Source organism: Zootoca vivipara, chromosome 9 (genome assembly GCF_965207765.1).
Source record: "Zootoca vivipara chromosome 9, rZooViv2.hap1.1, whole genome shotgun sequence".
Lineage (NCBI taxonomy): Eukaryota > Metazoa > Chordata > Lepidosauria > Squamata > Lacertidae > Zootoca > Zootoca vivipara.
The window spans coordinates 11,865,565-11,891,957 of NC_142592.1; the positions used below are offsets into that span (position 1 = coordinate 11,865,565).

Below are 26,393 nucleotides of genomic sequence, written 5' to 3' on the forward strand. Positions count from 1 at the left end.
TTAAAACAAGCAAGGAAAAATGTTGGCTTTATTAAAAGGTGGCTTTGCTGAGACGACGGATTAATGAGGCTTTGCATTTTGCAGCCAGAATTAGCAAAATTAGTTACAGTGATTAAAACACGCACACAAAAATCCCAGCTCAGTTGGGGAGAGCATGGTGGCGATGACGCCAAGGTTGCAGGTTCGATCTCTGTCTGGGGCAGCTGCATACTCCTGTATTGCAGGGGGGGTCAAAGCAGATGATCCTCTGTCCCAACTCTCAGCATTTGATGTTTCTATGAAATGTGGTGTGGTATTTTACTCCTAATTTTTGTTTGGATAGCTCTCATTAGCACCTTGAAGGTGTTACCTTGATTTTCTTTTTTGAGGGGCTCCTCCATGTTAGGGTTAGAAGCAATTGAGTTGCATCAGCAGAAACTGGCTGAGGGACTTACACATAGAGTCATACCAAGACTTAAACAAATGCTTGGTTTAAGGGAGAAAGTAAAAATAACAGAAATTAAATTAGGCTTACACAAAACACCCACACAACCAAACCACCCACCAAGAGCACACTGGGAAATCGCCCAGCACAGAGGCAACACACAATACCCCTGATATACCCTGCATCATCAACTTCGCAGCAACACCTGTCGAGCTGCTCCACAGCTGCAGAGCCCCAGTCACTAAATCTTTCCTGACTCTTAAAGGTACAGTGAAACAATGACACAATAATGACACTTTTACACAATCATTCAACAGTCACCTGCTTGCAAAAAGACTAGGGAGCTAGTTCAGGAATGTTACAGGTAACAGGATAAAGGGAATGGGTTCACACTGAACGTTAAAACTCCTGTATTTGTGCCCAGCACATAAGGCTGTCGTGTTTGAATTGTGCCTTTGCACCTCCAATAGATACAAGCATCAAGCACAGTCACATCACAGATTTTATCATACAAGCTTTGGCATCTGCGTGTTGGATTTCTTGCATGCAGAGGCTATTCAAATGTGACACCTAGACGTGTCCATCCAGAAAAACAGATACTTTGGGCAACCCTGCTTCCCTACACCGTGTAGTCAATCAGATAGTCAGAGCAAGCCCAGAACAAATTTAAATTTTAGATGCTGTAGTCACAGGCATCCCCAAACTTTGGCCCTCCAGATGTTTTGGACTACAATTCCCATCTTCCCCGACCACTGGTCCTGTTAGCTAAGGATCATGGGAGGTGTAGGCCAAAACATCTGGAGGGCCGCACTTTGGGGATGCCTGCTGTAGTCCCTTACAACAAAGGTTTTTACCGAGCACTCGGTTGCGGAAGGTAGGGAGACAGGGGGACAGACAGTTTTTCGCCTTTCACATTTACGTAAACGCACAAGAAATAACATAAAAACACAACACATCTGTCAGATGTTTCAAAGTGTGCATGACATCTTTGTGGGACACACAATAAACGACCATTGGCACTATATATATATATTTTGTATCGGGTTTCAGTTGCGTGGAAATACATATAGCTGGTGCCATATATATTGACATATAAATGCACGTCTATGCAATCCTCTCGCAAGAAAGGGGAGTAGAGGGGTTCTCTCGGTCTTCCACATCCACTGCGTTCCAGTTTGCAACGTACATGACGCTTGTTTGCAAAATTACGTTCCGGCCGACGTGGGAAACTTTTCCAACAATACTAATTTGCATTTCAAGTTCAAAGAAACCGGAGGCAGTGCAGTAAAATTCAATCCGATCCCATTAGTCCCATGTATGTGCGCCAGCACTCTGTGAGTCTTCTCGTAATGTGACAAGTCAACAGGGTTCATCTCCATAAGTATATGTGTGTATGAAAACATGAGTGGGTCACCTGGCATGAGATCTTCCCGTTTGTCATACCTGTTAAGGGAACAAACAATAAGAAACTGCTATTTTTTTTCCTTTTCTTTTCAAACATAAGACCATTGCTCCAGTCTGGAAATAAACAAGGCATAGTAGCAGGAGCATAATAAGACATTATTATTATTATTATTATTATTATTATTATTATTATTATTACTACTACTACTACTATTACTACTACTACTACTATTACTTCTACTACCGGTACTACTTCTATTCACACGCTGTCCCCTTTTTTGCTTCTATTCATTCTTAAATTTTATATTTACATTTCAAACATTCTTTTTTAATTTTAATTTTATTTTAACAAAGTAATAATCATAAGTAAATAAGAATAAGAACGTGCACCCCACCACCGAGACCATTCCATTGTAACTCTCCAACCTCCCAAAATTTCAACACCTCTTGCAATAGTTTGACCCCTTTCCGTTTTAACAGTACACATTGTACAAACACCCTCTACAACTCCTCAGAATCATTTCTCCTGCATATTCCCCGTTTTACCTGAATGGCATATGTTAATTTATCATTAATAGTTATATGCCACACCTCTTTATGCCATTCTTCTATTTTATATTCTACTTGCCCCTTCCACTTCCTAGCTATCCTAATTCGTGAAGCTGTCAATAAATTTGTGAGCAAGTCCTTCATAGGAAGTTAGAAGAAGGACACTCTTTCCCACTTCCTCTTTCAGCTCTATGTGCTTTTCAGAGCTCAGGTTAATTCTACTGGATCCGACCTCCACGACCTACGGCACTCACTCAAAAAACCTGAATTGTGCCTGCAGGCACAAAAAAGATTGCTGACCCAGGGCTACTGCAACGACGATACCTGCACTATACCCAACTTTAAAACCCAACAATAAAGTTTTTGTGTGCCAAACAGCTTGTGATGCTAGACTCGTAATTCACATGAGTCTCTGCTGTCATGATCAGGAATGATAATAATGCTAGGCAACAACATCTGGAGGGCAGCGTTTGAAATTTGCCAGGTGCATTTTGCACCTGGATATTGACCTCTTGCGACCAAGTGAAGATGCCCGGGCACCAGAATGGCACATGACGTCTCCACCATCTGGAGGTCCCTGCCTGGGGGGGGGGGGGGATCCTTGGATCTTGACTGTTTTTGGCACCACATCCTGTATAATTCTACCCGGGATATTTTATCTGCACCATCAGAATGAAGCAGCCCTGGGGGTAGGAGTCCTCAACGAGCAGATTCGTTCTCCCTCCATCTCCTTCCTGACAAATATCTTCCACCCAGGGGGTGCCAAGGCAGTTTGAGTGCCATGCATAGCTGTATCCCGTATTCCCCGGGAAACCCCCATTTTTCCAGCTGTTCCCAGCTGAAAAAATGGATTTTTTTGTTTTATCCCAGTTTATTCTGGCGCGGCGGCCATTTTGGAACTGGGCGGCGCATGCTCAGAAGTGACTTTTGATGCTGCTTTGCCCAGTTCCAAAATGGCTGCGGCGCGACTTCTGGCACGGCGACCATTTTGGAACTGGGCAAAGCAGCATCAAAAGTCACTTCTGAGCATGCTCCGCCCAGTTCCAAAATGGCGGCAGCGCTACTTCCGGCCTGCTAGCTACTTCCGGCCTGCTAGCTACTTCCGGCCTGGTCCCTTATTTCTCCCACAGGAACTTGGCAGGTATGGTGCCATGACCAAGCCTGAAGCGAGGCCGGAATGGATCTCAGTAATTGGTTTCCTCCAAGCATGCATGAAGAAAACCGATGGCTGATGCCAAGAGTGGCGGGGAGTGCATGGGTGTTTTGCCTATCTCATTGCCCTACTGTTTTGTAAGTGAATAGCACAGATACAGTCATACCTCGGTTTAAGTACGCTTTGGTTTGAGTACTTTCAGTTTAAGTACTCCGCGGACCCATCTGGAACAGATTAATCCACTTTCCATTACTTTCAATGGGAAAGTTTGCTTCAGGTTAAGTATGCTTCAGGTTAAGTACGGACTTCCAGAACCAATTACACTCATACTTCGGGTTCAGTACGCTTCAGGTTGAGTACTCCGCGGACCCGTCTGGAACGGATTAATCCACTTTCCATTACTTTCAATGGGAAAGTTCGCTTCAGGTTAAGTACGCTTCAGTTTAAGTACTCTGCGGACCGTTTGGAATGGATTAATCGACTTTCCATTACTTTCAATGGGAAAGTTTGCTTCAGGTTAAGTACGCTTCAGGTTAAGTACAGACTTCTGAAACCAATTGGGTACTTAAACTGAGGTTCCGCTGTACTTTATTTTTTAAATAAATAAAGGATCGTGGCAGCTGTTGCAGAAAGGGGAGGTGCAACACCAGACCTACAGATGTTGAAATCCGTTGTTACCTACCCCAAAGAGTATCTAGCATAGATGTCACAAATACCCGATTCAATTGTGTAGGAGAAAGTGGGCGTAGGTCAGAATGGCACATTGAAACACGACCGGAATGGGCTGCCAGCCAAGAGTGGAAGGAGCTACACCAAGGCGAGCCCGTGATAGGGGGCATCAAGCCTTTTCCGTGGGGCTGAAGCGGCAACAGGGACAGCTGCCCAGCTTATAGCGATGGCAGAAAGCCTGTGCGCATCGAGTAAATGCAGCCCTGCCCACTATTCCAATTGCAAAAAGCTGCACGTCTTATTCACCTCCCCAAATCCTACACAACATGTACTTCCCTTTGCTATTAACAATGCCCCAGAGAGAGGCATTAAAATTGATATAAGTTTCTTTGGGGTCGCTTCAGGCTATTTAGCTGCATTTTTCCAGACGGAACGGAGAACATGATGTGCACATAAAATACTGGTCCAGTAAACATCTCATTAAGTCTACCTCATTTGCAAACTGTGTCTATGGCCAAGATGTAAGGAGCGTTTGATGTCTTTATTCTTTTTTAAAAAATTAAAAACTGGAACCTGCCTTTAATGCTAAATCAGACTTGGGGTTTGTGAATAAAAAATAGGACCACTTCCCTTCCATCAGTCTCGGCCTATCCCAAAGCATCTGAGATTAGGACAATGATTTCAAGTTCAGCGGGTGCGATTCCTACGCAGTATTGAGCCCTGTCTTGTTTTAGACACAATGCCTTATGGTCAATGGAGGCTGCTACTTTATATACACCAAACTTGTGTATAAGTCCAGTCAAAGGCGACTATGGGGTTGCGGTGCTCATCTCGCTTTCAGGCCGAGGGAGCTGGCGTTTGTCCACAGACAGCTTTCCAGGTCATGTGACCAGTATGACTAATCCGCTTCTGGCACAACGGAACACCGTGACGGAAGTCAGAGCGCACGGAAACACGGTTTACCTTCTCGCTGCAGTGGTACCTATTTATTTAATTTTACTTGCACGATGCTTTTGAACTGCTAGTTTGACAGGAGCTGGGACAGAGCAACGGGAGCTCACTCTGTCATGGGGATTCGAACCGCCGACCTTCTGATCGGCAAGCCCAAGGGGCTCAGTGGTTTAGACCACAGCGCCACCCACGTCACAGGTAAGGCTAAAAGATGGCACTGGCTACAATTTATTAACATGCAGAAAATAATACGTATAAACAAATCAGAGAGGGGAGCTGAGGGAAGTCCTGAGAGGATGGGGAAGGGTGGGAGAGGGAGGAACTACAATTGATTATTGGCAATTTGTATTGTTTCACCATTTTTTTCTTAATAAATATTCATATAAAAAAAATAGAGAGAGAGAGAGAGAGAGATGACAACTGGCCTAAGGTCACCTAGAATCATAGAATCGTAGAGTTGGAAGAGACCACAAGGGCCATCCAGTCCAACCCCCCTGCTGAGCAGGAAACACCATCAAAGCATTCTTGACATATGCCTGTCAAGCCTCTGCTTAAAGACCTCCAAAGAAGGAGACTCCACCACACTCCTTGGTAGCAAATTCCACTGCCGAACAGCTCTTACTGTCAGGAAGTTCTTCTTAATGTTTAGGTGGAATCTTCTTTCTTGTAGTTTGAATCCATTGCTCCGTGTCCGCTTTTCTGGAGCAGCAGAAAACAAACTTTCTCCCTCCTCTTGTTTAGGTGGAATCTTCTTTCTTGTAGTTTGAATCCATTGCTCCGTGTCCGCTTTTCTGGAGCAGCAGAAAACAATCTTTCTCCCTCCTCTATATGACATCCTTTTATATATTTGAACATGGCTATCATATCACCCCTTAACCTTCTCTTCTCCAGGCTAAACATACCCAGCTCCCTAAGCCGTTCCTCATAAGGGATCGTTTGCAGGCCTTTGACCATTTGGGTTGCCCTCTTCTGGACACGCTCCAGCTTGTCAGTATCCTTCTTGAACTGTGGTGCCCAGAACTGGACACAGGACTCCAGGTGAGGTCTGACCAGAGCAGAATACAGTGGTACTATTACTTCCCTTGATCTAGATGCTATACTCCTATTGACCTAGAGAGCTTCAATGTCTGATTGGGGATTTGAACCGTGCTCTCCCGAGGTCCTAGCCTGACGCTCTAACTGTTACGGCCCCCCTGGTTCTACTTATGTCTCTTCCTCGCTAGCAATGGGTGACAAATTGCTCCGATCGTTCCCCTACTTTTTCACCCTCGTGCATCAGCTCTGCAACACTCGCATCGTGGAAGGCTAGGCTGCACACAGCTACCCGGAGAGCTATGGGAAGAGCCAGGCTGGCTGGCTCCAGTTAATCGCACCCATTAATGCCTTCAGCCCTATGCTCAGCCTATCTGAACTACGGGATCTGCAGCCCATAACATCTCAGAGGCACCAGGTTGGCGAAGGTCCGGCAGAAAAGAACAGCAACAGGCAGGTCTGCTCCTCAGAATAACCTGCCTCCATCCCTAACTATGCAAGTCTTGTGCAAAACAGTGTGCAGACTTTTTTGTTTGAGGAACCTCGGCCGTCACTGGGCAGGTGCTCTCGCCCTCCTAGATTGCACGGATTCTAAGCTAGCTGCTAATTGAAACAATAAGTATGGGGTGCTTGCAGGAGAAAACCAAACACCTGGCCAGCTCCTCGAGTAATACTTTGCCCCCGGCTACTGAAGAAGCTGTCATTAAGACGCCAGCTCTGCCAAACACTATTATTCAGCCCCGTCCTTTCATCCTGGTTTGGCCAAGATGATAGAGAGCATGCCTCGCGTTAGCGTGTCTGTCAAGCTGATTCGCCGTCAGTCACCGGAGGGAGACAATCAGCCGCCAGCCATTTTTCCTGAGGCAGATTGGAGGCAGGGCGATGAAAAGGTATAGCTCAGGTGGCCTATATGAGTCACTGAGTTTATGTAGGTGCTCGGAGCCGAAACACGGCCTCCTGCCAAGGGGCCAAGGCCGCAGAGGCTTCTCTCTCACATCTTAATCGTGCTGACATCCATTTAATTGAACTTAGGCAGTTCTGAAGGCGAAGCACTCCCCAGTTTGGGGAAAAGATTTCCATTAATGGGAAGAGGGGAAATTCCTTTGTGAACTCTGGCGATATAGCAAGCCCACAACTTACTCAGGGGTTATGTTCTGGAGATTGCGTCAAAAGCCAAAACTGCATCTAGAAGAGAATCCTAGTTCTTGTTCTTATTAAGAGGAGTAAGAAATCAAGATAACATTTATTATTATTATTATTATTATTATTATTATTATTATTATTATTACTACTTTACAAAAGAATGGAAATGGTTTATTGAATATTTACAGGTTACGTCTTTTCAAGTTGCGTCCCCGTGGCAACCCGAAAGTTCTGGGTTTTGCCCAGCTCGCGCATGCACAGAAGCACTAAATCGCACCGCGCACAGACGTGGCGCTTCTTGATGCGAATGCTTCGAGTTGCGGACGTACCTCCGGGACGGATTGCGTCCACAACTCGAGGTTCCACTGTAGTTTGAGTGCCTCACTTGTCATTTTATAAATCATTTAATGTGTTTACACAAATAGACGTTGTTAATATTGCAGTTGTTGTATGAGAGATTATGACCGGAATGTAATTGAAATTAATAAGATTTTGGAACACAGGAAATGGAAAATGAGCGAGGTCCCAACTAAAGAAGAATGGGAACTTAACCTAATGGGATATGCGCAGCTTGTGGATCTAACGTATAGAATAAGAGAACAAGAACAACATACATTTAAAGAATATTGGAAAAGGTTTGTTGAATATATGGGGGGAAATTGTGTACACTTGAAAACGTAGGCAGCATAAAGATAAATTCAACAGTGTAAATAACTTTTGATGGATGTAATAATGGAATACTAATGGCTTGGTTTTTAAAAAATATGCAGGGATTTAATAAAAATTTAATAAAAATTAGGGAGAGAGAGGGAGGAAGAGAAATTAGTAAGATTTTGGAACACAGAAATAAAGAAAATAATCAAATCTAGCACGCGGGGCCCCCACTTTATCCAAATTATATAATATGGCATTTGAACGACTGGTATTAATAATTGTATTATAAGTTGGTATTGTTATAATGAGGCTATTACCGGACTGTAATGGAAAACTAATAAAAATTATTATTATATATATATATATTTAAAAATCTTACTTCCAATGCGAATTGACTTCTAAAAACCGAGACACTCCTGTCTGCGCTGCAGCTGCATCGATATGGACGGAAACATCTGAGAAGAGAACGAAACAGTGCTTCTAAATAAATAGGAGCTCAAGACAGAAACGCTTGAAAGGAAGGAGTAAAATTTAATCTACACTGGGGTAGGGAGAATTTACATACTTTTTAGTACAACCCTGTGTGTTGTCCGCCAGCTGGAGCCTGGTGTAAAATCATGGGCATATACTTGGAATTAAAGAACATGGTACCTCTGATCACAAGCCCAGCAAAAGAATTAGTTTCCAGTACCAGAATCGAGCTTAGAGTCCCTTCCTGCAAAAATCCATTTCCGGTTTCCTCTCTCCTCCAAGCTTTCTTTATTTCTTCAACCTTTTTTATGTTATTTTCTGGGGGGGGGGGGATTTTATTGTCACCACTGCTGTGAAGCTGGCAGTGACCAACGTGCTGCCCCCTGAAATGTTGTTGGACCCTAACTCCCATCATCTCTAACCATTGGATCAGGTGGATCAGCGATATTTAGAGAGCACCACATTGGATGAGCAACTGAGAGTCAGGGTTTTTTGCTGACCTGCTCCGAAGATCTCCCACTCAATCTACCTGCTGCCCAGGGAATTTAAACCAGGGAATTAATAGGTGGCTACTTAACCTTTCCCTCAGCCACTGGCCACATTTCAAGCATACATTTTAAGCACTATTATGACTTTTGGGAACTGTAGCTCCGGGAGGGCAACAGTGGTCTCCTAACAACTCTCGGCACCTTTAACAAACGACAGCTCCCAGAATTCTTTGGGGGGAAGCCGTGACCTCAAAGTGGTATCTCAGCCTGGGAAATGCATCAATACATCGCCCAGGACCGGTTTGAGGGCCAGAGTGCGACAGCGTCTTTGCCTGGCGGTATATCGCAGGTGAATCTGCTTCCGCTCCCGAGTCAGGAGAGGCAGCACCCTTCACCCACAATATGCCACCGAGGAACAAGCCGCAAGGTGCCGGAGTCGACAGAGCTCATTTCCCCCTCAGTGTGCTATGTTGGGAGGGACTCGTGTGCAGAGGAACAATCCGCCTCGGGCCAGGCCCCGCGAGGCACTGGTGTGAATTTGCCATCACTCCCGCTGAGGGATCAGAGGTGGTCTCATCACATTGTGACAGGCTTTGGGGAATCGGCTTCCTCCCCCATGGCCGTAAATGAGCGGATCAGACGAAAGGGAATTCTTACCAGTTGGCTACTTTAATAAACATAGGGAAGGACAAAAGAAAGCATCTAACCAGAATGGCAGTGCTCCCAATTAAGGTCACTCCTCGCTCCATACCAATTAATGTACGTCATTCTTATGTCTTGTAAACTGAGCTTGAAGCCTCTGTGTTTTCTGATCCGACACTTTCTGAGCTCTCCGGGACTTTGGGGAAGGGGGGTGGATGCTATCCAGAGACTGTGAATCTGTTAACTCTCTCTCTTCTACTGTTTCTTCGGCTAGCTGTTCCCCACCCAGTATTTCCCAGCTTCTGCCTTCTGAACTATGCCCCTCTGCAAACCACTCTTCTAATTCTATACTGTCCTCCTGCTCCTGGGGAGATTCAGGATCAGGGGGAGAGCGTGGCTCCCACCATTCTTCCTCAGTGCAGCCCTCCTCAACACAGTCCCTGACACATTGCCTCGCAGGGCCAGCCACAATGCAGCTCATTTCTCCTTCAGCTTTTCAGCATCACAATGCATCGCCATATTATGACGTTTGGCTGGCGATACATCGCAGTGTTGAAAACCTGGCACCGCCCAGCTGCAGTGGCATCGCAGTGTTTTGGACGTATGTGGTGAACATAGGAAGGTCGCTTCTCCATTCCGAGCTGCCCCCTCAAAGCAGCTTCCCGAAGCCGAGCTACGCATCTGCAAATGCACAAATGATGCCCCACGGACTGCCACGGGACTCGAGCCCCAAAGTCTCTTCCTTAAGTTTCGACTTGGCTTCACGCACCTGCCGTTGGAGACACTAACTGGTGCAGTTTCTGCATGGCGACTCCTCCAGGATAATTGAAGTGGGAAACATACAGCGATACTCCCGAGTAGACAGCATTAGCTAGAAGGTGTACTGCAACAAAGAGAGACGCCAACTTATACAACCAAGACTTCTTGTAGTTGTTTAGACTGCAAAGGAAAAAAGGAGACGAGACTTAGCGGCTGATCTTGTCTTTGTGTAATATATCCAAATCAAATACAGTCGTACCTTGGAAGTCGAATGCCTTGGCTCCTGAACAAATCGGCTCCCGAATGATCGAAACCCGGAAGTGAGTGTTTTGGTTTGCGAACATTCTTTGGAACCCGAACGTCCGACAGGGCTTCCAATTGGCTGCAGGAGCTTCTTACAGCCAATCAGAAGCCATGCCTTGGTTTGCAAACGTTTTGGAAGTCGAATGGACTTCCGGAACAGATTCCGTTCAACCTCCAAGGTACGACTGTACAGGGCGGAAAAACCCACATTGGGGGGGGGGGGCTTATCTTGTCTTCCCATAATATATCCAACTCAAATATGGGGGGGAGACCCATGTTGGGGTGGGTGACAACTCAAATACAGGAGGGGAAACCGCATGATGTGATGGCTCAGTGAGTAAATAGTGAGAGATGATGTGAATGGCTTCTAGGCCAACATAAATTCACACATCTTTCTTCCTTCAGGTCAATTTCACTTGATGGAAGGAGGCAACTCAAAGTGATTCTAAAACTGGGAAGCAATGCATTAGCAATAAAACAAAGGATTAAAATAAACCTGTCAACTTACATTCGTGAGCAGCCTTTGGCAGCCACAACATTGAAGATTGGGAAAGTGTATATAATAAACCGCAGTTCTTTGTGTGGGAGAAAGGAATACAGGAAAATAAAGCCAAGTGTGGGTAGAAGTAATATTCGAGTTCTTCTCTCTCCTGCACCTAGTGGTATGAATATAATGCTGCAACCCAGGGCACGAGGCATGGCTGAATAAAAATACCACAGGAAAGGAGAAGTCTACAAAAAAAAAGAGTTAAGGATTTTTATTTTTATTTTAACTGCCTATTGGAATGTTTCCAGTGATGAAGCATGTTACATACTCACAAGCCCTGAATAAAGACAAAAGTTCTATTTTAGTGGAATACAGAAACACTATGTATTTACACGGCTCTTCCAAAGGAGACATGTGTATGTATGTGTGTGAGAGAGAAGGAGCATGTCAATAAATGCACAAACCAACTACCTTGGTTCCCAAACGCCAGAAACCCGGAAGTGTTCCGTTTTCGAACGCTTTTCGGAAGCCGAACATCAGATGCGGCTGTCGGCTATTGCTTCTGGGGCGCCTGCACCAATCAGAAGCTGCGTCTTGGTTTTCGAACATTTCAGAAGTCAAACTGACTTCCGGAACGCATTAAGTTTGGCGCTTTTGTTTTTGCTATTTATTTTGCCTTTTTGTTTTTGATGCCTTTTCGGTTCATTTGTTTTTGTGACTGTGGGGAACCCAGTTCAGCTACTGACTGATTGATTGATCGTGTCACTGCAGAAATGGATAAAAGCCCCCCATCCAAACAATGACTATCATCAGTGTAGGTAGGAAAAACAATTAATTTCAATTTTTACCATCTATAATAATAATAATAAACCTTCTTTATCACTTCACCACCTGTGTGCAGTGAAATTAAATGAGCCGCCCTCCCCCCTACACATACACTCAATCCTGTTTGCACTCTGTGTGCTTGTCAGAAGTCAATTGCACCACTATTTTTTTTTTCATTCAGCAGCCCAACAGCCCATGAATTAAAACTGTTCTTTAACCTGTTGGTGCGGTTGACTATATTTCTGTAACTCCTGCCCAAAGGTAGGAGATTAAAGAGGTGCTGGCCAGGGTATGAGTCGTCCCTGAGGATTTCCCTCGCTCTTCTGAGGCAGCGGTCTCCTGCGATGTCATCTAGCGAACTCAGGACACAGCCCATGATACTGTCTTATTTATTTTATAGCACAGTACTGTGGGTTAAACCACAGAGCCTAGGGCTTGCTGATCAGAAGGTCAGCAGTTCGAATCCCTGCAACAGAGTGAGCTCCCGTTGCTCGGTCCCAGCTCCTGCCAACCTAGCTGTTCAAAAGCACGTCAAAGTGCAAGTAGATAAATAGGTACCGCTCCAAGCGGGAAGGAAAACGGCATTTCCGTGTGCTGCTCTGGTTCGCCAGAAGCGGCTTAGTCATGCTGGCCACCTGACCTGGAAGCTGTATGCCGGCTCCCTCGGCTAAAAACGTGAGATGAGCGCCTCAACCCAGAGTCCGTCACAAGTAGACCTAATGGTCAGGGGTCCCTTAACCTTTACCTTACATTGATGATTGCTTTCATTTTATGGATAAATGGTCTCATTAGATAGTAAAAGTTGCTGTTTTAGGGGTTGTTTTTAGAAGTCTGGAACGGATTAATCCGTTTTGCATTACTTCCTATGGGAAAGCGTGCCTTGGTTTTGGAACGCTTTGGTTTTGGAACGGACTTCCGGAACGGATTAAGTTTGAGAACCAAAGTGCCACTGTATTCCCATATGACACAGCTTTGAGAAAGGCCAAAGTTTGCATAGAATCGTAGAGATGGAAGGGAACCCAGGAGTCCTCTAGTCCAACTCCCTACAATGCAGGGATCTTTTGCCCAACATGGGCCTCAAAGCTCACAATTAAAAGTCCCTTGCGCCACCAACTGAGCTATTCCTGGGTTCAACAGGTCCACACTACACGAACTATAATTCTGAGTTTAAATCTTTACGTGGCCCAGGACAAGAAAATCTGGTGCTGCTGCTAAGAGGAAGGCATTAGCAGGCTCTAGGGAACCCCGGCTAAAATCCAGAAGAGAAGCATTCCGCGCTGCAACATTTTCTTGCAGCTTCCCATTTGTTTTGTTATATTATGCAATACTGCTAGATAGAAGCTCTGTTCCCTTGGGGGGTAGGGTTGCCATATTTCAAACAGTGAGAATCCGGACAGAAAGGTTGCTGAGCTTTTTTGGGGCAAAGTTGCTGAGCTTTGTTTTTGTTCTGCCCTACGTTCTTGAGCTTTTGGGGCCGTTTCTGAGATACTTTTATGGGAAATCAGCAAAATTGGCAATGCCGACATGGCCTGTCATGTGTCCGACTTCTTTTTAAAAAAGTTTTTATACTCTGAGTTTATTCATTTCATTAGTTTTACAATCCATTTAACATTCCAAAGTTTGACTTCCTTCCCCCTCTTTCTGAGGTTCCTTAAATTTATTTTTTATTCTGCATATCCACATTCATTTAATTATCTACTTTAAATATATACTCTTACGAAACTGCAGGTTATTACAATAATCCTGCCAATGTTTTTATCTGTTTGCAATTTATCTGTCAATATTCAATAAATATTCTTTTATAAAAAGTTTGTTATCCTGAATTCTTATTCTTCTGGTAAGCTTCGCCATTTCTGCATATTCCATAAGTTTTTGTATCCATTCCTTAAGTTTTTGTATAGCATTCTTGCTGCTATAGTAGCATACGTAAATAAATTTCTTTACAATTTAGACAGTTCTGTCCCTATAATTTCCAAAATAATACATTTTTTACCAATTTCCGCCCAGACACTGCTGCCAACTACAGTGTTCCGCATATGTCCGGGAAATCTCGGACGTACGGCAACTCTACTTTCGGAACAGGAATCTCCTGCCCATTTGATGCTGTAGACCAGGCACCCCCAAACTTCGGCCCTCCAGATGTTTTGGACTACAATTCCCATCTTCCCTGACCACTGGTCCTGTTAGGTAGGGATCATGGGAGTTGTAGGCCAAAACATCTGGAGGGCCGCAGTTTGGTGGTGCCTGCTGTAGACCCCTTTCATGACTACACCAAATATATTTTGGAATTATCACTGTTCTCTCAACAGATGTTTTCGGGAATTCTGTATTTGCCTTAAGCTCACAGGGCATCATGGATAGAATAGGAGTTACCAGCAAGAGAAGAGCGGCAGATGAAAATGATGGACTTTGCAGAACTGGCGAAACTGACGGGAAGAATCCGGAACCAGAGAGACCAAGCATTCCAAAAGGAATGGAACAAATTTATATTATATTCGAAAGAGAACTGTAGGCAATTAACATCACGAGCAGGGTTATCTGAAGATCTGTAAGATGAAATTGCTACCTATCCAGGTTGAGTAATATAGTATTTTAGGTAATGATATAACAAGGACAGGAAACAAAACGAAAAGTAAAGATTTAAAGTTTAATTTTGAAAACCATCAGACGGGAGGAAGGGAAGTCATTAGGCTCAGTTGAGCCAAAGAGATAAAATAAGGGGGTACGATGTTACGTAATGTGATTATATGTTTATAAAAGTTGCCAGATTCATCGCGGGTGCAATGAGACTAAGGACTACCTTTTAAACGATAATCATAGTCATATGACTGATTCTTTTATCCATGTTGTTTTTAATTGTATATTGCGTGTATTCTGTTGCTATGACTGTCAGCTGTGCAAATCAATCAATCAATCAATCAATCAATCAATGCCCATATATATATATATATATATATATATATATATATATATATATATATAAGCTCACAGGGCATCAGCTGAGACGATCATGCCAGCTCAGAATACCTGACTTCACTGATGCTGTGCCACACATTAAAGGATACTCCCCAGTTGGAACTTTTATTTAAAACGGTGTTATACCAAAGCACTTTCCCCTCGGGCCACAGAAGCTGCCTCCACAACATGGAATCCAAGGCTACGGTGAGTCCTAAAAGAAAGCAAAATCCCAAAGTAAAAAACAAAACGGAAAACACTTTTTCTTTTCTTTTTTTTAGTTTGAAGCAATGGATTTGCTTCCCAGATAAGACATAAAACAAAATCTGAATTACGGTTGAATAAAAACCTTCACACTGGGTTGAAGTCGCAGGCAGGATTTGAAATATAAGCAGCAGATTATTGGAGAAACGAATGATATTGGGGCTGAGATAATAAGTTTTAAAACAGCTAATAAAAAGGAGTAGTAAAAATAAACAATAGGAAAGGAGGGGTGGGATGTCTAAAAGAAGTTATGTATGTATAAAAAAACTATGATTGAAGTGATTTGAAATATCTTTGGAGACTATACTGTATATATAAAAATTTTAAAAAAAACTATTTGATACTAGGTGTTTAAGACTTAGTTTTTAAAAGGGGGTTATTTATTGACTAGTCCAACTGTGCTTTTTAATTGTTAAATATTTCTAGGCCATCGTTGCTTTTTAGCTTCAATCTTTCAAAGCAAACAATTCTCCCGAGGCAGTTTCCTTTATCGTTATAAAGCAACAACACAATTTCAGTAAAATACTTCAGAACAGTAATTAGAAAGATCTCCGAGTCCAGTCAAGCAATCCGTAAAATTAATGAAGCCATTTCGGAACGCTGTTCAAAACCAGAAATAAAAATAGCTACTAATAACCCACAGCCAACCTCCAGTTCTTCACAAAAACGCATCAACGCTAAAAGCAATGTGCAACAAAAATGGGTCTCAAAAAAAAAAAGACTTACGGTACCTAGCCAGAGAGCCCCTGCAGGAACGCTATAGGAAAGCATTTTCACAAAGGAGAGCCTTTTATTAAATAGGTTTATCAGAAGCATAAGGCCCAGGAATATGCAGAGCTCTGATCTGAAGACAATAATGGCCAAAGCTGAGAAACAGATGAACGAGCGCTGCTTTTGCTGAATCCAGGACGTAACTGCCAGTAGAACTGGTTGACAAGGAAACAAAAGAATCTGTCAAAGTGTGGCCAGATTTGGGGTTCCTTTTTAAAAACACCATAAATCTCATTAAATTTTCTGTTTTACAATTCAAAACATTCATTTAAACAACCTTAAAATATCAATTTCTTCTCTTTCCCGGGGCGTAGTAAGGGGGAGTGGAGGGGGCGGCTCGCTCCCAGCTCCGTCTTTTGGGGGGCAGTGCAAGCGGCGGCGGTTGCACCCCGCTACGTAGCACGCATGCGCAGTGTCACTACGTAGCGCCGCATGTGTCGTACATAGCAATGCATACGTCGTACGTAGCGACACAGCGCATGCGCTCTACGTAGCGACGCCCCACCCCCGGGTGTGTGTCATGTTAGCTGCCCCGGGTGCCCGAGCGGCTTCCTACGCCAGTGTTCTTTCCGTGGTTAATTTTGCATACTTTGGCCAACCCTCCCCTAAAAAAAGCTGAGCAACTCCTGGCAATGACAATGGGTAGATCACAGCCTGTCTTTTTATACTGTGAGTAGATCGCAGTCTCTTGGAAGTTGGACGTGCCTGAACTTGACCATTCAGTATTCCATTATTACATTCATCAAAACTTATTTACAGTACACTGTTGAATTTATCTTAATGCTGCCCACCTTTTCAAATGTACACAATTCCCCCCACACACACCATATATTCAATAAACATTTTCCAACCTTCTCTAAACATATGTTCTTTTTGTTCTCTTATTGTATATGTTAGGTCCGCAAGCTGCGCATATTCCATCAGCTTAAGTTGCCATTCTTCTTTGGTTGGGACCTCGCTCGTTTTCCATTCTGGATTAACTACTGATCAAGTGGCAAGTTGTTTCAGTCTAAAGGCAACGGCAGGTAAAACTGCTTACCGGCGGGTAGCGCAAAAATGTTGGGGAGCGTTCGAGTGCAGTAGAACATCAGGTGGAATTGCGTCGCAGTTATGAGACCGAACATCATGGAGACGGTCGGACCAAACTGCTTTCTCACTTCTTTGTGCAATCGCCACAAGGCAAAAATCACGCACAGCCCCAGGCTTCCTCGGACTTGCATGGGGAAAAAACAAGGTGGGGGGGGAAAACGTTATCTGTAGTAGAAATGGAAGAATTGACTGCTGCGTCACAAGATTACTCTAGCACAGGCATCCCCAAACTTCGGCCCTCCAGATGTTTTGGACTACAATTCCCATCCCATCATCCCTGACCACTGGTCCTGTTAGCTAGGGATCATGGGAGTTGTATGCCAAAGCATCTGAAGGGCCGCAGTTTGGGGGTGCTTGCTCTAGCAATCTAACTGCATTAGAGATTGTAGCAGAGGTTAGGAACCTGTGGCCCTCCACAATTTTTTATTTTTACTACTACTACTACTACTACTACTACTACTAATAATAATAATAATAATTTATTGACAAGTTTTCAATTATTCAGAGTTTCCAGTTATAAAGAAATAAAGAGAGAAAAAGAAAAGAGAGAGAAATAGAAAGGCACAAAAATGTGTAAAGGGGAAAAAATATTATATGAATATATATGAAAACTATCCTAACCTGTAAGCATGAATTTGATATTATTCTAATACTTATGTAAATATTAATACAGTGGTACCTCGACTTACGAAGACGATCCGTTCCGCGGTCATCTTCGTAAGTCGAAGTCTTCGTAGGTCGAGGTATGACTGTAGTCTACTGCATTTTGTGTAACTCATTCCAAATATTGCCATATTTATCCGAGTCTGCGTCTGTAAGCATAAGTTGCAAGTGTTCTCATATTGTCGAGCCACTTGTTGTTGTTGAACTACAACTCCCAGCAGCTCCAGTCATTATGGCCAATGCTAAGGGGTGATGGGAGTTGTAGTCCAGGATCATGATTTCCTCATCCACAGTTTGCAGACTGTTACAGAGCCCCCCTCCCTCCTGAAAAGGGCCTTTCTTGACTTGAGCAACAGATCTCATACCTATCAGCTGGCAGTAGAACTTAGACATTTGCAGCAGCGACAGCACATAGACGGCTGGGCTGGAAAGCAGCGCAACAAACAACGGGCCAAGGAACGTCCTCGGGACGACGCCAGGAAATTCGTGATGATCATACTGTCATTTAAAAACAAAGAGGCTATAGAAAGGTAGCCGACAAATGTTGCAAATAATAAATAAATGACAATGGTCGTTCTAAATTCGGTGGGTCTGCATAAACGGGGATGCACGCTCCAAAGTATTTGCTCCAGAGTAGCCCTGCTGGTATTTGTGGAGGTACTTAAAAAGACGAGTAGTCTAATCCCGAAGCAGCAATTCGCCTAATACAGTACACTTCCCCACGAGATCCCTGTATAAGACTATGTATTTCCCCCTAAGAAATCATGCTTAAAAAGTTGTGGCCGTCTTATACATGGGCAGTGCATAGGGTGGACGTTTGATTGGTTGCTGCCGCGGCTGTCAGTAACTATTGCGCATGTTATTGGTTGCTGCGTCAATGGGTGGTGCTGATTGGCCGATGCTGCGGCAACTTTGGCAGGCGATTTGCAGCTTCTGTCTGCGAGGGGACAGACGGGAGGCGGAATTAGCAGCGCATGTAGGTGAGCAATTTTCGGCACCCCCCCTAAAAAAAGCTCAACAACCCTTGGTAATTCCCCTCCCCCCCCCAAAAAAGCTCAACAACTCTGTGCAACCCTCTGCAAAAAAAAGCCCAAGAACTTTGGGCAATCTCCCCCATTTACATAAATTTTAGTCCCCTAAAATAGGGAATGTCTTATACATTGGGGGCGTCTTATAGAAGGAAAAGTACGGTATATAAAATATTGGTAAGGCAACCATGCCCTCCAGGTGTTGCTAGACTCCAATTCCCATCTATACATATGTGGGGATAAGACTTGGTACTGAATTCAATCCAAATATTTTGGCTTCTGTGGATCAGCCTTTACATCGTCATCCACGCAGTGAGTCAAATAATAATAAATTGATAAAACATTTTCCTCTCTCGAGGGGCATAAATATGGCTTCTTTTCTCATCCATGCCTCTGATCATGGGTTGAGAATTAAGTGCTTAATCTCAAATCTCACCCTAAGAGAAACAAACATAATGGTGCTCCTCTCTCGACTCCCTCAAGCATTGGGTGTTTGTTTCCATTCTACCACGTTCATCGAAACCCAGAGGCTAAAAACGGAAAGGGTTAAAACCTCTGCTTGGTTTCGTCCCATGAACCTAGCAAGTCAGCAGGACACCAATCGTAAACGGAGGAAGGTTTTGGAAGCAGGACCCTCCCTGAGGATCATCCCGTTCACCTTGTCAAAGTCCAGTTTGTGGCAAAGGATGTCGTGGGTGGCCTGAAGATTGAAGCTCTCTTCCACTTTTGCAAACGGGCAGACAGCTAGGTGCACGAAGGCCACAGAGATGATCAACAGCAGCAGAAACTGCTGTCCTCCTGTAGATCTCTTCTCAGCCATGCCGGATACAAAACATCCCCCTGCGCATGATTATAGTGTGAGATTGAAAGTGAGAAGACATGAAAATGATGTACCGGTGGTATTTGACTTTTTTTTTTAGCAAAGTTAGCAAAAAGGGACACGGGTGATGCTGTGGTCTAAACCACTGAGCCTAGGGCTTGCCAATCAGAAGGTCGGCGGTTTGAATCCCCGCGATGGGGTGAGCTCCCGTTGCTCGGTCCCAGCTCCTGCCAACCTAGCAGTTCAAAAGCATGTCAATGTGCAAGTAGATAAATAGGTACTGCTCTGGCAGGAAGGTAAACGGCGTTTCCATGTGCTGCTCTGGTTCACCAGAAGCGGCTTAGTCATGCTGGCCACATGACCCAGAAGCTGTCTGCGGACAAACGGCGGCTCCCTCGGCCTATAGAGCGAGATAAGCGCCGCAACCCCACAGTCGTCCGCGACTGGACTTAACAGGGGTCCCTTTACCTTTACAGTGGCACTTCTGGATACATACTTGATCCATTCCAAGGTGGTTCTCACCCGAAAAGTACATATCTGGAGCGGTGCTTCTGCGCATGCGCGAAGCGCCAATAGAGCGCTTGTGTGCATGTGCGAAGCGAAGTAAACACTTCCGGGTCCGCCGCATTCTTAAGCTGAAAATAAGCAGCCCGCAGCAAACGTAACCAGAGGTATGACTGTACCTTTAAGTTAGCAAAAATGTATAAGACAGGTACAAATACCTGCTGGAAATGTAAAGAAAAAGAAGGCACCTTCTATCATATGTGATGGCCATGTAAGGTAATAAAAGCATTCTGGGAAATGACCTATAATGAATTGAAAAAATGTTTGAAATAACCTTTATTTAAAAAGAAACCCAGAAGCTTTTTTATTAGGAATTGTAGGTACCGACATCCCAAAGGAACAGGAAAGACTTTTTATGTATGCAATAACAAACTTTCTGGACAATCTGGAGAGATAAAAAATATGGATTATGAAATAATATGCAGTTGAAAAGGTTGACAATAGAACCCAATGGAGGGGCGGTGGGGGAGTCTGGAGATTCAGATAAATCTCTAAATACAGGTGAAACTCGGAAAATTAGAATAATGTCAAAAAGTGCATTTATTTCAGTAACACAACTTAAAAGGTGAAACCAATACCGTATATGTGATAGATGCATGACATGCGAAACAAGATATGTCAAGCCTTTATTTGTTGTAATTGTAATTATTTGTCATTAGGCGGGTCAATTATGAATGGAATGTAATTAATGAAATGTAATAGCGATGCTTATTTTTGTATTATTGTAACTATTTGTTTTATTACTGTGGAATTTCCAAAAGAAAGCATTTGTAAAAATTAAAAGAAAAATAAAAAATAATAAGTTGCATTACTGAAATAAATGCACTTTTCGACAATATTATAATTTCCCGAGTTTCGCCTGAATGGATATGTATTTGGTATGGTTATAACTCTACGCTTGTAAAAGCAAATAAAAAATATTTCAAAGAAAGGAAAAAGTTAAAAGACAAATCAGCATCTCTCTGCAGAGCCAAACACCATAGGCACAAAGAATAACCATGATGCTGTTTTGAGCACCAAGCTGTTCTAAACCAGCACAGCTTCACATTGCAAGTATGTTGAGCTTATCAATTTCTGTTCCCTCTCTAGTTATCTGGATAGAAGGTATTGTTATGAGTTTGTGGGTGCTAGACCCCCTAAATGCATGGGTCCAGTAAGTGTTGGAATTTGATTGTCAAAGTGTTACACTATAAGCCGGGTCAGTTGCCTTGTGGTTTGTTTGTTTGTTTGCTTGCTTGCTTGTTTTGGAATAAATTTCATTAAAGAAAAATATAGAACTTAATGTCAAATATCCTCTCCTCCCCCCCCCCCCCAAACTAAAACATTAATCTACGTATCTTATCAAAGGAAAAAAGAAAAGTGTAAGAAAGAAGAAAAAGAAAGGGTAGGAAAAAAAATAGTAATAATAGAAAGAAATAGGAAAAGGTGGTACTTCTGCTTGGAACATGGCATGAAGTCAAAGAATTTCACAGTGCCTTTGCCACAAGTGCTATTAGAACAAATATACCCCAAAACAACATTCTTAACCCTTGCTCAACACAAATTTCCCATAACAAGCAACACAGATGCTTACAGTGGAACCTCAGTTTATGAACACCTCGGTTTACGAATTTTCGGTTTACGAACGCCGCAGACCCATCTGGAACGGATTAATTCACTTTCCATTGCTTTCAATGGGAAAGTTCGCCTCAGTTTATGAACGCTTCAGTTTATGAACAGACTTCTGGAACCGATTACACCAGGGGTCCCCAAACTACGGCCCCCGGGCCGGATGCGGCCCAATCGGCCTCCCAATCCGGCCCGCGACGACCCCCGCCGCCCGCTGCCGCCGCCCGCTCTTACGGCGCGCGGCACGGCGACGATCAGAAAAATCGGCAAAAAATCGCCGAAAATCCATTTTGCGCATGCGTATGGGCCTCTCCCGACCCAGAAGAGGTCATTTCCGATGCACTTCCGGGTCGGGGGAGGCCCATACGCATGCGCACAAGCGATTTTCGGCGATTTTTTCCCCGCCCGTGTGCGTGTGCGCACGCGCACGGGCGCGCACTCCCCCGCCCTCCGGCCCGCTGCGCGCGCACTCCCCTGCCCTCCGGCCCGCCACGCAGTCGGCGCGGCGGGCACCGGCCCACTGCGCGGTAAGTCTGGGGACCCCTGGATTACACCCATGCTTCAGGTTAAGTACGCTTCAGGTTGAGTACTCCACGGACCCGCCTGGAACGGATTAATCCACTTTCCATTACTTTCAATGGGAAAGACTTCCGGAACCAATTGCGTTCATAAACCGAGGTACCACTGTAGTTTACACAGAGTATTTCACCATGAGTTAATTCCTTTTCTTTTTCTTTTTAGAAGGATCATTAATTCAGCCAAAGTGTTTGTTGTTGTTGTTCTCAAACGGCAGCAGATAAAAGGGGGTTGGAATATGAAATACAGCAGAGGTTCTTTGAACAGGGCACACAGCCTTGCCAAACAGCCGCTTGACAACAAAGCCAGGAAAAATCAATGCACATCGATTTTTACTGGAGTGTTTTGTTGATTGCTTTGTTTTGCTTTTTGCCCTTACCAAGTCCTAATGGTCCAACACGAACCAGTCAGGCACGAATCGAGTGCAAGATGGATTTGTACAGTTCACCCCTTGCCTTTCCCTATGGCACTGGTTTTCAACCAGTGTGCCGTGGCACCCTGGGGTGCCTCCTTGAATGACGGTCAGGGGTGCCTCTACCGCATGCCTATTTTTATAGATCACTATCCCTTTCTGGCCATTTTCCTAAGCCAGTGGCTTTCAACAAGTGTGCAGTGGGACCCTGGGGTGCCTTGAATGATGGTCAGGGGTGCCAAGGGCAACACTGGCCTCTGTTCCTCTTTCCTCCCCTCTCTCCTCTGATGCCCTCTTGCATCTCTGCCTCCCAAAGGCTGGTGGGGGTGTTTGTTGTCCTGGCTACAAGCTCCGCAGGCGAATGGTGCCTCTGGAGCTGGGCACATAGGCGTCAACTTCTGGACACAAAAATAAGGGATCAGCGGCGGCGTGGCACCGGAAGTCGCTTGTATGCATGTCCAGACATGCGCAGAAGTGACTTCCGGTGCCGGGCTGCCCGTGTCCACATGTCTGGGCACCAGAAATCGCTTCTGCGCATGCTCGGGCATGTGCAGAGGCGATTTCTGAAGCCAAGTGAGCGAGCAGCCAGCCGGGAGCCGGGACATGGCCGCCGGCGCCGGCAGAAGCTGCAAATCCGTGGGATTTACGGGACATTTTTCAATTCGGGATATTTAAATCCGGGGGTTTCCCGCGAAAAACAGAAGACTTGGCAGCTATGGCTGGGCAGGGGCTGCTGGTTGCCAGAAACTGAGGCAGCCTTGGAGTAAGCAAGCGGGCGAGGGAGCCCAGCCAGTCAGTCTGCCAGCCCTTGCTGTTGGGAATGGACAGGCGAGTCTCAGGCCCCTGTGGGGCAGTGTGAGGAGGCACCTCTCTTTGGGGCAGGGGGGGGGAGCTCAGAAACTAGGGACGGTGACAGTGGCTGCCTGGAGGACTCCTGAGGAGAGGGGAGAGGAGGCTGAGGGAACACTCCACAAGGGAGGTTGTTCGAAAAAGGGTGAGAGGCTACCAGCTTTGCTGGCAAGGGGTGACATAACTGGGCTCCTGAGCCCCACAGCGTTGCCGCAGAAAGAATGTAGCTGGTCAAGGGAGCTGTGGACTCAAAAAGGTTGAAAACTTCTGCCCTACAGAGATGCAGTCAGCAAAACATGGGCATCTGCACTGTGGCAAGGTGAAAGCAGACAACTGGAGGAAGCCAACTAACTCTTGGCACACTGGCGGGCTCCTGCTAACGGGACAGCTTTGCTAGAGATCCACCTTCCTACACTGGAGGCTGGGAGAGAGGAGGGTCAAACTGCACTGATTACAGCAAATGGTGTAATAAATACATATATAGGGTAAATCAATAAAGGGGAGAACCAATCAGAGGTTGTTGCTCTATTGATTTATTGGTTTGTTGCTCGTATAGGAGATTTTGTTTTTTAGTGTTTGATGCTATGTTTTGCTTTTATGTATGTTTGTAAACCGGCCAGTGTCTGGGGAAGCCCAGCAAGATGGGCAGGATATCAATTTAAAAGTTATTATTATTATTATTATTACTGTTGTTGTTGCTATTATCCGTACCTTGTACTCAGCACATAACTTGGAAACAGCAAATAATCCAGAATGCGGCAGCTAGACTGGTGACTGGGAGTGGCCGCCGGGACCATATAACACCGGTCCCGAGAGATCTGCATTGGCTCCCAGTATGTTTCTGAGCCCAATTCAAAGTGTTGGTGCTGACCTTTAAAGCCCTAAACGGCCTCGGTCCAGTATACCTGAAGGAGCGTCTCCACCCCCATCATTCAGCCCAGACATTGAGGTCCAGCACCAAGGGCCTTCTGGCGGTTCCCTCATTGTGAGAAGTGAGGTTACAGGGAACCAGACAGAGGGCCTTCTCAGTAGTGGCACCCGCCCTGTGGAACGCCCTCTCATCAGATGTCAAGGAAATAAGCAGCTATCCTATTTTTAAAAGTAACCTGAAGCGTCTGTAACCCGAGGTACCACTGTATTGTTTTTAATACTCAATTGGGAGCCGCCCAGAGTGGCTGGGGAAACTCAGCCAGATGTGTGGGGTATAAATGTTAATATTAAACTCCCTCCATTGTTAGAAACAGCTGGAAAAGCAGCATTATAGGCACTATAGGATATCTGCCTCATTTATACAAGACATTTAGCGTGCCTATACCTTCGTCATGCATAATACCTGCTCCCAACACACACACTTGGCTACATCCATTTAGCCTTTCTTGCAGTGGCATTTGAACTTTCTTGCCTCCCTGGCGAAGCACGCATTATTATGTTCCAAACATGCCACCCCACTCTGGATTGAGGCGGGCGATCCTTGAAACCCAGAGGGCATATTTCGATTGCAACTAGCACCGTTGCGACAAATCAACGACGCCCTCCAAAGAATCCGATTTTTTAATTGTTATTTATTGCATTTGTAAACCCAGAGGGCGCAGGGCGGTGCACAGAATAAAATCAAAATATAAAACCACAAAACACATAATCGAAGCAGCAGCCCAATTAAAAGGGCATCGGATCTTTGATTCGACTCCTCTCCCGGTATACTTCCGCTTCTGTTCCACCACCACCCATAAAACCCCACACATTTTAAAAGGGTATCGGATATTTGATCCAACTCTTCTCCCGGTTTATTTCCGCTTCTGCTCTCCATTCCTCCCCCCTTCCCTTCGAGATCAAGCCCGCCAAGCCCATCCGACGGAAGGATGAGAAATCCTGCCCGATCCGGACTAAGGAGGAAACTGGACTTACCCGCAAGGCACCCACGTGGCCTCTCCAGACAAGGGCAGTCCGTGGAGCACGTGATCCGCTTCAGATCCGAACGCGTCAGCTGACCGAAGCGCCTGCGGAAGTACGAGCGCTGTGCTCGCATCCCAGCCATCTTAGAGACTGGCAAAAGCAAAGCGCCTGCAATGGATCCCTTTGATAAGGCGCATTTAAGCGCTTGAATGGAGCAAGCGGAAAGGGAACCAGAGGATCGTCTCTAGTACATAGTCCAATCCCGTGCAATGCAGGAAGAGGCATCTGTTCCATAGGGGGATAGAAGATGCAACCTTGGTAGGGTTGCCATATTTCAAAAAAGTAAAAACCTAAAAGTTGTTGAGCTTTTGGGGGGAACAAGCCTAGGGTGAAAATCAGGACGGAGTTGTGGAGCTGTTGTTGTTGTTGTTGTTGTTGTTTGTTGTTGTTGTTATTTCTAGGGGAACCAAAGCTATTGAGCTTTTTTTTTAGTAAAAGCTAGAAGGGTTTTGGGGTTTTGGAACTTTTCCAGGTTATTTTCCAAGGCGATTTCCAGGACGTATGGCAGCCCTTGACCTTTGCATTATCAGCACCACACTGTAACCCAAGCTTCCCCAACCTTCGGCCCTTCAGATTTTTTTGGACTACAATTCCCATGATCCCTAACCACTGGTCCTATTAGCTAGGGTTGATGGGAGTTGTAGTCCAAAGCAGCTGGAGAGCCGGGTTTGGGGGTGGCTGATCTAAAGGAACCCAGAATATCGAAGCTACGCGCTCGTCTTGCCATTTTTAACTCTACGGCCCAGCCCGTGCGTTTTCCCTTTCTTCCCCGCCTTCCCCGCTTCCCTCCCGCCTCTTCTACACGTGGGGCTTTCTCATTACGTCTCTCGGAGCGTGGCGGGCGCCGATTGGACCACGTCGCCGGGCGAGAGGGCACGTCGGCGCGC

General features: G+C 45.0%; 1 protein-coding gene across 2 annotated transcripts; it reads right to left on the reverse strand.

Moving 5' to 3' along the window:
- Window positions 1–26,321, reverse strand: ALG12 (ALG12 alpha-1,6-mannosyltransferase). 2 transcript variants are annotated; one of them, XM_060279554.2, is made up of 10 exons: window positions 25,459–26,321; window positions 19,383–19,564; window positions 18,062–18,194; window positions 16,984–17,157; window positions 15,905–16,099; window positions 15,020–15,123; window positions 11,151–11,374; window positions 10,350–10,519; window positions 8,359–8,434; window positions 1–1,867 (listed from the first exon to the last, which is right to left on the reverse strand). In XM_060279554.2, the coding sequence occupies exons 1-10, from the start codon at window positions 25,586–25,588 to the stop codon at window positions 1,630–1,632; spliced, it is 1,626 nt and encodes a 541-aa protein (XP_060135537.2). In that variant the 5' UTR covers window positions 25,589–26,321; the 3' UTR covers window positions 1–1,629. The 2 variants fall into 2 exon arrangements, with proteins under 2 accessions (XP_060135537.2, XP_060135538.2); XM_060279555.2 differs by lacking the exon at window positions 15,905–16,099 and having other exon boundaries at window positions 25,459–25,598.
- Between the last annotated feature and the right edge of the window lie 72 nt (window positions 26,322–26,393).